The sequence below is a fragment of the Scaptodrosophila lebanonensis genome, unplaced genomic scaffold (assembly GCF_003285725.1).
Source record: "Scaptodrosophila lebanonensis strain 11010-0011.00,11010-0021.00 unplaced genomic scaffold, SlebRS2 tig00000001-arrow-pilon, whole genome shotgun sequence".
NCBI lineage: Eukaryota > Metazoa > Arthropoda > Insecta > Diptera > Drosophilidae > Scaptodrosophila > Scaptodrosophila lebanonensis.
Window position 1 is genome coordinate 17,917,661 of NW_022060529.1, and position 14,490 is coordinate 17,932,150.

Here is a 14,490-nt window from a genome sequence, read left to right on the forward strand (position 1 = left end):
GGCTAATATAAATGGTAAACAAAACCTAATGCAACTTTATACGCTACACTTTGTATGTAATATATGGCTATATAATTTTACAATCTCTAACTAGGTGGCTTTCAGAGCTTTTTAGAGTAAAAAGTTTATTCCGAATGCTATGGACGGTCGCGTGCTAGTTTTTATACCCTGTACCCGTAGGGTAAAAAGGGTATATTATATAAAGTATATATATTCTGAATCAGCATGACGAGAGAAATCGATCTAGACATGTCCGTCCGTCCGTCCGTCTGTCCGTCCGTCTGTCCGTCTGGATGAACGCAAGGATCTCAGAAACTATAAAAGCTAGAATAACCAAAGTTGGCATCCAGATTCTCCTTGGTCCGAGAAAGGACGAGTTTATTATTATTTTTTTTTTAATTTTCACCCCCTTCCCCCGCTACAGAATTTTGTCAATAGCGTCCACATTTCAAATGCTACCTAAACCAAACTTTGCACACATAATTTATATATATTCTACTGTTGTTCAAAATTTTATTCAATTCGGTCAATTCTAAGAAAAGTTATTAGCAAAACAAATTCTCGCCAGTACAACCCCCACAAACTGCAGCAACAAGTTCGCTCTTCTTCTTCCTCTTTTTGCTACTGCTATGGGCGCATATAACTCAGTGACGGAAGTTTACCTGGGTAGAGGGTATTACACTGTCGGGCTTGCTCGACTGTAGCGTTCTCTCTTGTTTTTATACTCTGTACAGGAAATGTACAAGAGTATATTAGGTTTGCGCGAGCTGAAAAATGTAACAGGCAGAAGGAGGCGTGGCAGACCCCACAAAGTATATATATTCTTGATCAGCATGACAAGATGAGTCGATTTAGCCCTGTCTGTCTGTCTGTCTGTCCGTCCGTCCGTCTGTCCGTCCGTATGATCACCTAGATCTCAGAGACTATAAGAGCTAGAGACACCAAATGTTAGTCCCAGATGCCTTATGTGAATACGAAGAAAATGTATATTTTGGAATTTCCCTCCCTTCCCCCTCTCCTCCGCAAATCGCGATTTTCTCTAACTTCCGTAATTCTTCGAATTTCGAAATTTTGCAAATACCCCCAATTAGTTATTATGTGTCCGTATGCCAAGTTGATGCTTTGGTTGACTGCGAACATGCTTACACAGACATGAATAGATGCGCATAGGCATACATACACTCACACAGACGCAATTGCTATGTAAATGTGCAATTATACACCATTTACATGAGTTCGAATACCGATAAGGTAAAATCGATCAAAATTTTTTTTTTTAATTTTCTTAATTTTTTTATTTTCTTTAATTATTGTAAACATATGTACAGAGTATTTCAAAGTCGGGACACCCGACTTTTGCTTTTTTACTTGTTTTTTATAGGGCGGGAAATCTCTTGAAAGTACATAAACTATTTGTCCCTTTTGGAGGCCGAATTTATTTTAACTCCGTTTTAGCTTTTGCCTTATTTAAATTACTATTTCATAGATTTTATGAACAAATTTCTAGCGGATTAAGATATTTTTCATTTTTTTTCATTTTGTATTTTCTTGAGCTTTCGGCTTCAGTTGTTTTTCAAATCGCTCCATAAATTCGTCGGTGAATTGCATTTTTTCGAACTTCCCCTCCAATCTAGCTGACCATCGTCGACTATAGAGTATAACATGCTCTGGCTGTTCTATACTTTCATATTCATGTTTGTATTTTTAGTGAATTCCTTAATTAATTTTAAGGCAACTAAATAACTTAAAGTAGTATAAAGAACTCTCTAAATAATTAAGCTTCAGACACTTTACTCATGAATAATATTAATATACAATTTTTAAGTTATTTGCCTTCAAGCTTTGTAATTCAATGAGCAGCATTGTTAATAGCAGCTTTTCTAATACTCTAACATGCCATCTCAGGGACGCAGAATTTTCGACAAGTTAGTTTAATTAAAACACAATTTATTGGTATTTATTTGGAATAAGATTTACGTCAAATATACGATTTTCTTAGCTTTAATTTATTTTACAAAATAAAATTCAACTCAGCAAAATATGAAGTTCGTAATATTTTATGTTGAATTGGGATCAAGTTGGGATTTTTATTAATTTGTTGTTTTAGATGCTTTGTATAAATAAGTACTAGTGTTTTAAGTAGAGATTAGGCAATTGGCTAATTTAGTAATATACAAAGTTGAAAAAATTAAGTTTATATTAATATGATTATTTTAAAGTGGAAAATTTTATTTGTTTATAATTTTAACCAAATCTTTTCATAAAAGTAGAGAAATTGGAAACCGACCGCAAGAGAATTGTTTTTGTTTGAAATTTGGGAGATAAATTTTTAAAAGAAAAAATGCTTGATTTTCAGTTAATATTTTTGTCTCATAATTTATTTATATTACGAGTACAATCTTCCAGCTAGAAGGAATAATTTATTCGTCCAGGAAGGGTTGATTGCGACCTAAAATGTTAAATCATAGCCCCCATTGCAATGCATTGTAGTGACGCTTCTGCCACTGTCAAAATAAATCAAAACCTGATAAGTCTGACAAACGCACAGCTCTCAACAAATATTGGCACAGTCTAATTATATATAAGCACATATGTATGTACGAATACATGTGAAGCAGGTAATGGCAATTGAGCCCACTTATCTCAGCATTAATAAACAATCACGCAAAACTTAAACTTGCAGCATTATGACGTCTTCTTTGGTAGTCCATGATAGCTGATAGGAAGCCAGATCCACAGCTAGCCCCACCTGACCCCGCCACATCACAACTTATGCGATAGCTATCAGGTTGCTTGCATTATGTTGACATCATAGCTGGTGGCGGTATCTAATCTTAGTATCTAAGCTGCTTTAAACTTAACCTAATCACCAGTGGACTGCCTTGTCTGCTGTCAGTTGGCAATTGTGCGTCTTACTATATACACCACTTGACATCCACCTCCGGTGTCTTCGTGAAGATGAAGCTTATACTCTACGGTACTGAAACGAGTCCACCGGTGCGAGCTGTGTGTCTGACACTGCGTGCTCTGGGGCTGGAATATGAGTTCCGGCAGGTGAACATGCAGGCAGGCGAGCATCTTGATGCGGAATTTGTGCGCAAGAATCCTCAACATACGGTACCCATGTTGGAGGACGTGCCGGACGGCAGCGCTGAGGAAGGCCAGTGTATTTGGGATTCACATGCCATATGCGCCTATTTAGTGCGCAAGTATGGTAAAAATGACGCACTCTATCCGAAAGAATATTTCCAACGCGCCATTGTGGACCAGCGCCTGCATTTCGAGAGCGGAGTACTTTTCCATTCCGGCTTCAAGCAATTGCAACGGCTGGTGTTCAAGGAGAATGCCACCGAAATACCCAAGGAAAAGATTTCCGAAATACATCAGGGCTATGAGCTGCTCGAACAATTTCTCAGTGGCAACGACTATGTGGCAGGGGCTCAGCTAACCATTGCCGACTTCAGTATTGTGTCGACGATCAGCACATTGCATTTAACCTATGCGCCTGTCGATGGCACCAAATACCCCAAGTTGTCGGCCTGGCTAGCACGGGTGGCCACTCTCTCCTACTACGAGGAGGCCAATCTGCAGGGAGCCCGTGCTCTGGCCGAAAAGGTGCGTGCTAAATTGCCAAAACAGTTCGATAAACTGTGGCACAAGGCATTTGCGGAGATTAAAGGTGGTGCGGGAAAGGCCTAATGTAGTCAAACAGGTATTCTTGGGCGTAGCCGCTTTAATAGTAAACATTTTAAGTCGCTCCATTGAATTTTCGAATTGATTTTTCGAAATTTGGTGACTCCGACCTGCAGAACAGAGTCTTTATTCTAAGTACGCTTTTAAATATAAAGATAAATAAAGAGGAAAAATATTTTTAAAAGTTGTTATATATATTGTTTTTGACTATGCATACACAGAGAGGCGAAAATGTTGAATTTCAAATACAGACACGTCAACAAATTATTGCCCGATTTTGCTACACAATTTATTTACAAGTAGATTCCTCATTTGTCTTAAGATCATTTGAATATGTCCTTCGAATTAATTTAAGTACGGCTTATGTCTTAAATATACGTTTGGTTATATTGCAATTTTAGAATGCTATTTTTCTACCCGTGCCGTTTGTTGATTTACCAAATAAATATAAAAAAAAGCGATATTAAATGAATCTATGATTAATATTGCTATATAGATGAACAATGAACATGGAGATATGTCAAGCCATAACAGCTAAAATCTCCAGAAATGGAAGACTTGTCTTATCTACACGCAGCGGAAGTTTATTGCCAACCATATATATATTTTATTATTTTATATATATTGCACAGGACCGATCTGTACAAAAATGACTTTTATTCATTTTTTTTTAATTTGAAGAATAATAATATTTCTATCTATCTTTCTATTTCTATAATATCCTAAAATCAGTGCACTATATAATATAACTGCTATAGAAACAGTCGGTGGCAGAAACCACTCTTCGTGGCAAGAAAATATTTGTTTTGTCAGTGTTTGCCATTTCAGCTTATGAATTGCTTAGGCAAAGGGGTGAACACAAAAATAAAAAAATTTTGCACATAAATTTGACAATGTGTTGCGAAGATATGAGCTTATCTATTTGATAACATACAGTGTGTAACTAGAAGTTTTTTTTTTTTTGAACTGAAAAGCAACTACGATATTCAAATATTATGCAGCATTGCCAGTTAGTTATGAAATTGTTGGCCACAGACCGCAAAATGTGCACGCCATGTGCAGTGAAGCGTAGCATCAACGTTCGGTTGTCTAAGAATGCAGCTGGCAGCGTGTAATTGCAAATTGTTAAGGATCTGTTGGGTTGGTTGTGGTTGCGTTCTGGTATCTGTGGGTGCGGCTTATAATTTTTGTTTGAAAGCCAAGCGAAGTGCAAAACTTTGCTTTTTAAGTGTTGCTTTTAAAGTGTGCTAAGAGAAAGGAAATGTTTGGCAAACTTTAAAACTTTTGCGCTCATTAAAATTAAAAAATTGTATGCCTTTCAGCAAGAGCCGAAAAAGCAAAAACAATAACTTGAATATAAGAATCGACCAAAAAAAAAAAAAATAAAGAAGCGAACCAAAATGAAAAGCACAAAGTTTTGTGCTGTGCGGCGCTTCGGCGTGTCGTGCATGCTAAAGTTGTTAAATCATAATTAATTTATGATGGCGGCAGTTGCCGTTGCCGTAAATGTTACAGCAATGGCTGCCAGGCTGCACACTCACACACTTAAACACACACCTATACACACTCGTACAAGTATATGTATTTACCTGTAGCCGGCTGTGTCGTTTGTTCGTTCGACATACAGCAACGTTTAAAATATACTTAAAAAGCAGCCCGACTGCTGCTCGCCTGCTACCTCCAAGCCACCCCGCCACCCATCCTCCTCACCATCTCACCACCTCAGCTGCCGAGTCTGTGTGAGCCGCCTAAATACCTGGAGTGCGACTGCTTCACTAAACGAGCAGGTGGGAGTCGCCCTTTTGACCCCGCTCATGCTTTTTTGCGCTTCATTGCTGCAGCGGCAGGCAAACTAATTGGTTTAATTTCAACTTTTACTTTGGAAGACGCCCAGACCTATGTCTGCGTGGACCTGGACCCGCCCTCCTTGTCGCTTGGCAGGGCGTCGTCAGCGCGGAAGCTTTACGCTTCGCTTGCTTCTTCTTTTGCTTTTATGTGCAAGTTTTTTTTTTGCTTGTCTACAGAATTTGCCTTTTCCTTTTTCCCTTTTTTCCATTTACGTATTGCTACCTTTTCGCGTCCGTTGCTTCCTTTGTTTCATGGCACTAGCTTGGCAAGAAATCTGCTTCCCATGCATTCCCCCCTCCCCCTCACTTCATCGAGTCGTCTGGCCAGGGACAGTTTCAATTTACTCAAGCTTTTGCTAAAATACTGTAGCATACTTTTCGGTGTTCATTGGAATATAAAATGTGCGGCCCTTCATTGGACTTCAACTTGAGAGCGTCTGTTTATTTAAACAATTACTTATAGCTTGTATTTAATGCTCCTCAAAATGGGATACTTCTCATCCGCGCACTGGCCTCGAAAATCGTCCAGTGATATGTCGAAAAGAGCAACTCCACCCAGGCCTTTTGCGTGTACATATCCAGCCTTAATCGCCGCCGATGTGGGATCTTCGTAGCCCACCCAGATACCTTTCTCACCTTCATCTTCGGCAGCGTGATAAGCATAAATGCCAAAGCGCTTAGTTGGATCCCCCACCTTGCGCAATGGTGCCTTGTCTTTGTTGAAAGGCACCTGCAGCAATTCGCAAACTTCGGGCCAGCTCAGTAGACCGGGAACGCCCGTTTGCTTACCCATTGGTGCAGCTCCTTCGGTGGCTGGAATGGGCGGGTAGCCTGTGATGCCCGAGTCCCGAGACATTAGCCAAGCACGTGCATAGGTGGCAACACCAATGTGCAGCTTCTGAGCATTGGCCGTTTGATTGATCCAGTACTGCACCTGATAGTCCAAATTAAACGAAGGTTCCCGATCGTACATGGCATAGAGAGGCGCTGGTATATCGGCTACCTTGGGATTGCGCTCAGGCGTTTGGAAATCATAGGTGCCCAGATTAACAAAGTCGACGTAGTTCATAACGCTAGCCACATCAATGAACACTGCAAAAGTTTTGCGAAATTAGCATCATTTCCATACTATTTTCCACTTCAAGTTAATGCAAATTATAAGCTTTTGCGGTTCTTGGTTGCACTTGAGAGTGATTTGAAAAATAGAATCAATCAAATAATCGGAATTCTCATTGCTTTAGGCATTTAACTCGGCAACATGACTCTAAAACAATTTACTCACATGAGGCATCCACATGCGGCAACATAGTCAGCGACAGTATACCGTTCGTTTGCATTTGTACCGCCAGCTCTCGCAGCAATGTGGCAAATTGTTCCTTATGCTCCTCCGCTTTTTCATCGATGGAGGAGTTTTTAAACCAACCTTTGAATGCATGCCAAGCCTTTTTAATCGCACCGCGCTCAACCTTTGGCTTGTTTTTGGGGAACTGCCAGGCCAAGTCTAGACCATCAAAGCCAAATTTTCTCAGCTCTTCAATGGCACTAAGCTTAAAGCTATTCCTCCTCTCAGGCTCCTCTAGCAATCTCAAGTAAGTCTCCGTCTCCACAACACCTTCAGAGTTTAAGTCTCGATCGCCGCCCACAGAGAGTAGAAAACGAACGTGCGGAAATTTTTGCTTGAGAGCAATTATGTGACGATAATGATCCTGGTTGTATGTGAGCTGTGGGTTGAGGCTCTTCAACTTAAATGTTTCGGCATCAATTCCAGCGTAGCCGTAGACTAGAATGTTGCAAAAGCCTAAGGCAATCTCTAATTCACGCAGGGAAAGTTGTGCGGGACCTACAAAGAGACAAATGTTGCAATGAGGGCAAACGAACAAATAAAAACGAAGCACAGATAGAAACATCAAAGGCAGCGATAACCTCTAAAGCCTCAGATGCAAAGCATACAGCAGCATTTCAAGCGGTGATGAATGAACTTATTGTGTGGAATCTATTCCATTCAATACGAGTTTTTCTATTTTCCACACTCACCTTCTCTGACAAAACTTGCCCCATCGTAGTAGCACACAAGTTTTCCCACATTGCCGTAACTGCTGTGCCAAAATAGACACAGCATAAATATTACTGATATCCAGCTGTTTGGCATGCTGCTCTGGATTTAAAAAATATTTAACTGCGTCGCTAGAAGTCTCGATTTAAACTGAGCTAATGTACTACAAACTGATAAGATTTGTCACTAAAGCTTAGGCAAAGCTTTAATAGATTCAGAATTGATGTGTCGCAGTCGTTGAATATTAATGCCCTTTAAATTTCAATTAAAACATCAATGTAGCAAAGCAAGCGCCCGTAAATGTGCCACAATTTTCATTTTTTGTCTGTCTGTCTCTCACACCATCCCATTCCTTAGTGCCATTGTTTGTAGCGCCCACATTTTATTTATGCCCGTTGCTCCGACCGTTGCTCATCCATGGCGAAGCAAAAGTCTGTTATTTTTATCATCAAGCTGTGGCATCTGGTGGTCAGTCAGCGAGTGTCCAACCCAACATACTCGTATACCACCTACATATACATATACATATACGTACATACATACAAACATGCAGCGAATTGCCATTAGTAGCTGTCGCATTTTCTGTCGCCATGGCCAGACCAGTGACTGGCCAAGTGTCGGCCCTCATGTCAATATCAACGTCAGTGAAGGTTCACTGCACACGCACACGCACTTGTACACAATCCCACACCCACACCCACGCCTACACACACCCTGATTCTCACACAATACATACATATATGTATAAGCAGCGCTTAAATACATTAAGGCACTCACCGACCGCCCACGAAAATACATCCAACAATAAGGACAAATCTTATTTGATATTTAATCGAAGCAATGATGCTCTTTAAAATGTGTATGTACTGTGCAGTTATAGAGTTTATTTAATGTATAGTATATAGAATTTATTTTTTACATATATACAATTTATTAAAACTGTATTCTGCTACCAATATGGCAGCTTAAGCTAGTTGAAAATTAATGGGGAATACAATAGTTGTCTATAGTATGCAGCTATAGGACGCACTTATATGTATGTACATATATTTACAATATTTTAGATTTAATGGGATATATATTTAAGATATTTTATTCTATATATTTTACACAAGGGATCTCGTAGGGAGATCCTTTGGATGGCACTTCTTTAGTCTTCTCTTCCTGGGTCTGGAGAGCAGCCGCCGCGCTAGTGCGTTGTTAGAGAACAATTTCATAATATTGTACAATATAAAAATCGAATCTAACTAAGCAATTTCGCATCTTCTATCAATAGGTCAATAAATTGGAAATTAAATTTCTACGCACATTTTAGAAATTTTATCTGCTTAATATAATTGTCTGTGTCATATCACGTAATATTCAAGTTAATATCAAATTTCTTTGTTACTAAACAAAGGGAAAGAATATGAACTCAGAGTTTAACATCATCTCTAGCCTTATATTTCTTTGGATGATTTTCCTCCATCACTTATAAACTGTAAAAACACATTTTATATATATTTAAGTTGTTAAGGCTTTTTAACCTGTACTCTTTATTATTAACTAATTATGGATGCACACCAATTTATGATGCCAATTTTTGTGAATAAATATAGTACAATGTAAAAATCGAATCTAACTAAGCAATTTCGGTATTTTATAGATGGTGGTTTTTAAAACCTTTTTTTTGTTTGTTTTATAAATGTGTCTAGCAATTCAGTACAAGAAAACATTTTATTTTATCTCACTAGTAACTGCTTGTGTATTTAAAATACATGTTTACACGATATTTCTATATACTACATATTACATATATCTAGATACAATATAGTACAATTGAAATAACCCCAATTTTCTAGTCATTTGTAAAGTTACTCTAAATATACTTCTAAAAGATAAATCTGTCATAAGCACAATAAAAATCTTATGAGGTCGTTGAATAAAATCCATTTTTGTTTTTTAGAATAATGGAACCCGATTGTGCATACAAAGTTTGTAGATAAATAAAATCAATAATTTAGAATAAAATAAAATAAAATTTAATGGAACTTCTAGATTATACACAAAGGACATTGTTAAGGCAGCAAAGTCAGATTAGTTAATGAATATTTTTTAATAATTATACCCAATGGAAGGTTTTAAGCTTAACAGAGTGGGAGCAATTGGAAGCAAATTTGCTTAAAACTCTTGTTGAGAAGAATGAAGAATCGCATTTTTGAGACAATAACAAAAAAGAGAAGTCTTATTTAATAAATTGAAGCCATTTAAATAAATTCAAAATTATAATTCCTTTAAATTTTTAAATATTTTGCAAGTGGTTCTATAGTAATGCAATAGAAAAAAAAGTGTTTACCCTATCTCTTAATATTTAACAATAACAATTCTTATCAATTACCATTATTTCGGCGTTATTTTGTTTTTAAAACTTTTCCGCAGAGCATGCTTAAGTCAGTCGTTTTTAAGCAATAGCCATTTTTTTAATGTATTTTGAAATTTTGAAATATATTCTCCAAAGATGCCGAGTTAACAAATGTTGGAAATTTCCGATCAATAATCGTGAAAATGCATTTAAATATTTGGCTTATAGCAATAATTCTGTTCATAGCAATAAATATCGCATGTACTTGTAAATAGTTATTTAAATATTAATTACTAAACAAACCAATCAGTTATCAAATTTCTTACGAGCCGCATTCAAAGTCTTCGCTCCATTCGCGCATATCCTATTTGGCTAGAGTACGTAAGCAATAACTCACTATGATGATCCAGACTCACGCCCACTAACGTCGCCATCAATGGTAACAACGATGACATCATGCACAGCGCCATTTCAATAGTCGAGCATCGAGGAGTGCCCTTCGGGGGCTTTTACTCTTGACGCTTTTGTAGTTGATTAGCAATTTTCCTCACGTGGCAGCATTTGTAGAACAAAAATTGTTGTCTGCTCTTTGACGTGCTGGTCGGGCGTCAAGATGATGTTGGTCAGTGGTCAGGGAACATAGCTGATAGATTTTAAGTGATGCATTGTGCATTGTAGGGATTAAACAGAAACGGAAGGATGTTGAAAATATATTGAATAATGAAATCTGCTGGCAATGGCTCTTGTTGGTGTTTTGCTCAGTTAATGCTGCACTTCAATGGTCGTATCTGTGTGTTTGCCATTTCAATATAGTATGCAGTCGTTGTTTGATGTACATAAGTACTTTTCCAGGTAAGTCTCACACTTGAGTGAAGTAGCACAGCAATGGCTGATGTCGGTGGGTCCATTAGTCTGAGTTTCTTCTGCTACCTATTCATCATTAAATCCTCTTGACGGACAGATTTGCAATTCTAATGCGCTGTTGGTGGCGCTGTACAACCAATCTTATCCCTGATAGTTTTCCACTTCATAAGTGGTTAAATAAATGTAAATCCTTTGGTAATTACTTTTTTCGTGCCGACGCTCGGCAGCTGCCACTGTTCTTCTGTGTGTATGCATGCGTGTTTGCCCTAATAGATTTGTCCCGAGGGAAATAAAACGCTAAAGCAAAGGCAGTAAAAGGAAAAGGCAATAAATTCCTAAGCCTTGCCATGCGTGTATTAGCACCAACACACACACACACACATACGTGCATATTGTATGTGCGGCTGTTTGCCAGCTTTTTCTGTAACGTATTTATTACACTGTCTGCCGCATGGCTTCATGCTATAATGGTTTATTTGCATATCTAAAGAATTTCATAACCACACATCACGTATACGCCACACTTTGCTTTCAACTCTGACCAAGTACAAACAATTTCATGGCGCGCCTAAAAGATGCAACAAAATTTGGCATTTCAGCCACAGCCATAAATATGATTTTTGCCACTTAAAACGAAAAGCTCATAAAATGGTATACTATTTCAAAACAAACATCCGCAGGCACACACACCCACACCCACACCCAAACACTTAATATAATATAATTAAATGCCAACATCAAACTAGCCACAAAAACCAAATGCAAAAGTAGAAAAGGCACAGCTACAAAACGAATCGGAACAAAACAGAACAGTTGCTATAACCGCAGGCCGTAAAAGCTGTACGACGCACAATGTATTTCAAAAATGCTCGTCACTGGTGCTTCAGCAAATATCCATCGCTATACACACATTTTTACAAACAAACACACGCACACACACTACACCGGCTGAATAATAAAACATTGCTGGCAGTATCAAATAAATAAATATGCATGTTTGCGGACATGTAGACTATAAGTTAGAACTGAGCACATTTGTTCGCGCTAGTTCCAATAAAGTTAGTGTTACTTGGAAAATATGTATACTATAAAAAGGAGAATATTTAATACAAATACAAAATGCGAAAACTGTCAATTTGTATTACAGCTACAGAGACAGCTGGCCACTGTTATGTTTTATTTGTGTTTATTTGAATTTGAATACAAAATGACATTTTTAGTTATATTTGTAATATTTAATGGATTAGTATGTATTATTATTGTTGTTTTGTCAAAAAAGGGCTTGGCTTAAAATTAAGTAATTTTCGTAATAGTATGGTCTTTAAATAAGTTTATTTAAAGGGTAGTTAAAGGACAATTTACAACACAAGCTTTTCATTCTACAAAAAATTTATATTTCGATTATATATCTCTCTTTTAAATAGACTTAATAAATAAAAAACACAAGCAGAGATTGCATATAATTTCTAGGGTCTCTTTTTACAAATTCTCATGCGTATTTGTGCAGATGATAATGAATTTGGGAAATGCTGCTGTATGTGTTGAGTTGACTTGACAGGCTCCTATTAATTGTGTTTTGTTTATTTAATTTGACCTAATCAGAGCTATAAAAAGGCACTTAAAATGCTGCCGAAATTTATGAACGTGTCCAAAATTGTTTGCCATTCAATTTACATAAAAATTAAATGTGACGTCAATAAAGCATCAAATAAACATTTTTTCATCTTCCATAAATAAGAGTAGATCGAAGGTCGGGGAATGAGGAATTTCCCTTTGTATAGTATTTGAAACTTAATTTGTGAAATAAATTGTTCACAAATTGAAATATATGATAGGAAAGCAAATTTAGTTTACTAGTCGTGCATTTAAATACACAAATGTCTTCAATTAAAATGTTAGCAATTATTTTTATATAGAGAGGAGTGTTTTTTGAGGAAACCCCCTTGCTGCCAAAAGTTATGCACGTGTACAAAATTATTTACCATTAATTTTAAATTCAATTTAAATTTTTAAATAACAATTGCTGTCCATCTGGGTGACTAAATGTCTTTAACTAAAATGTTAGCAATATGTAGAAATGACTTTTTTGAGAAAAAGCTCTTGTGCTTCCAAACAAATGAAACCTAACTATACTTTACGCAAGTGTATCTTCTGCTTTATAATGTACATATTAATAGATACATTTATGAACTGTTTGAGTATATTCGGAGCAGAAGATTATCATATATCAATCGATAGCTCAAGCACAGCAATTAAATGAGACTTTTTTGATGAAAAACTCTCGTGTTTTAAATAAATTTTAATCAAACTAGATTGGTGAATTAATAATGAAACCAAAAATATTCATTCAAAATTTAGAAGTTACAAGTTACGTTTGAAATACATAAAACTGTAAAGTCGATAAAAAATATGGATGCCTCTTAGCAAAGACTCTTCATATATAATTTAAAGTTTTTATAATTTAATTCTGAATTAGAGACTTTAAAGTATGTTTAAAGAACTAGATCTTTCAAGGCTATTTTAAAGGACAACTCCCACTGGGTTCCCCAAACAGTGCAACTTTCACACGTGCCATGTTTTGTGTGAATATAGCGCCAGGTTGTGCTTTGTTTTGTATTTGTGTGTGGCACGTGCCTTCGCTATATTTGCACGCCAAATGTTAGACTGTCCGATTGTATGTATTAAAGCAATCGCTGGATGCATTGAAATTCGGTTCAATTTGTACGCCATTCGGATGGGTGATAAACTTTCGAGCAATCTGCCAGCCTCTGCCTCGCAGTAATTAAATTGCAAAAGTCCATGTGCCGGACAGACAAAGACGGCCCCGCTGACGACAATTGCCCTTTCGACTGGCACAAGCACCTAAACGTGTCTGCATATGGGTTCATTTAACCGTAATATTTTTGCGGTGACAAATGTGGCAAAAGTATGTAGCATTCGACCAGCATATCGCATGGGAGTGAGGGGGCTGCCAAGTGTGGCAATGCGGTATTTGTCTTTGTGAATATCAGCAAATGTGAGGGATCCCTTTAGGCATTTTAATGGCTACACCCTTGGTGTTTTATTGGCTTAATTGCCTCAATGTGCGGCTTCCACACACGCACCCACACTCTGTCACACGACGAAGTTAATTTGACCACAATCACGTACATTATACACCTACGATTTGATGTGGATTTCTATTTATACATACCGAGCTACGAGTATATGAACGTAGGGGGTTATGTGTATTCAAAGCACAGTTTAGGGAAACTTGCAACTGAAGAGGTTGACATAATTAAGTTGAAGTATGAAATGAAATGCTCTACAATTCGATTATATTAGTAAATAGTGCTTTTGTTAAGAAGGTATTCGAATGTGGGCAATTAAAAATTTATGAGTGTTTCTCTTTTTTTAAAAATACCAAGCAAATCTTTCTATATTCAATAGCTTAAAAGGAACTACGATATGTGCAGTAATTTATTGATCAAATGCCTTGCTCCCAATGTTTTCTGGCAGCTATTTTGAATCTATATTCAAGTTGGCTATCAACAACAACGTTAAATTACGTTAAACTATCGTATCGTACAATGGCTATGGCCTTCGCCGAGAACTATAAAAAGCGAGGTCGATTGAACCAATGCGGGTTGACAGAAAGGCAATTATTTATAGAACGTGTGAGTGGATAGGGACTTCCGGTCCGTGCGCGTCTA

The 14,490-nt window shown here is 37.3% G+C and overlaps 2 protein-coding genes across 2 annotated transcripts; one reads left to right on the plus strand and one right to left on the minus strand.

The window, feature by feature from the left end:
• Positions 1–2,944: 2,944 nt before the first annotated feature.
• LOC115632388 (glutathione S-transferase 1) lies at positions 2,945–3,886 on the plus strand. Its single transcript, XM_030529520.1, has one exon. The coding sequence runs from the start codon at positions 2,959–2,961 to the stop codon at positions 3,697–3,699; it is 741 nt and encodes a 246-aa protein (XP_030385380.1). The 5' UTR covers positions 2,945–2,958; the 3' UTR covers positions 3,700–3,886.
• Positions 3,887–5,951: 2,065 nt separating this feature from the next.
• LOC115629101 (chitinase-like protein Idgf5) lies at positions 5,952–7,722 on the minus strand. The gene is made up of 3 exons (XM_030525425.1): positions 7,575–7,722; positions 6,823–7,380; positions 5,952–6,632 (listed from the first exon to the last, which is right to left on the minus strand). Exons 1-3 carry the CDS (start codon positions 7,687–7,689, stop codon positions 5,998–6,000), a joined length of 1,308 nt encoding a protein of 435 aa, XP_030381285.1. The 5' UTR covers positions 7,690–7,722; the 3' UTR covers positions 5,952–5,997.
• Positions 7,723–14,490: the final 6,768 nt, after the last annotated feature.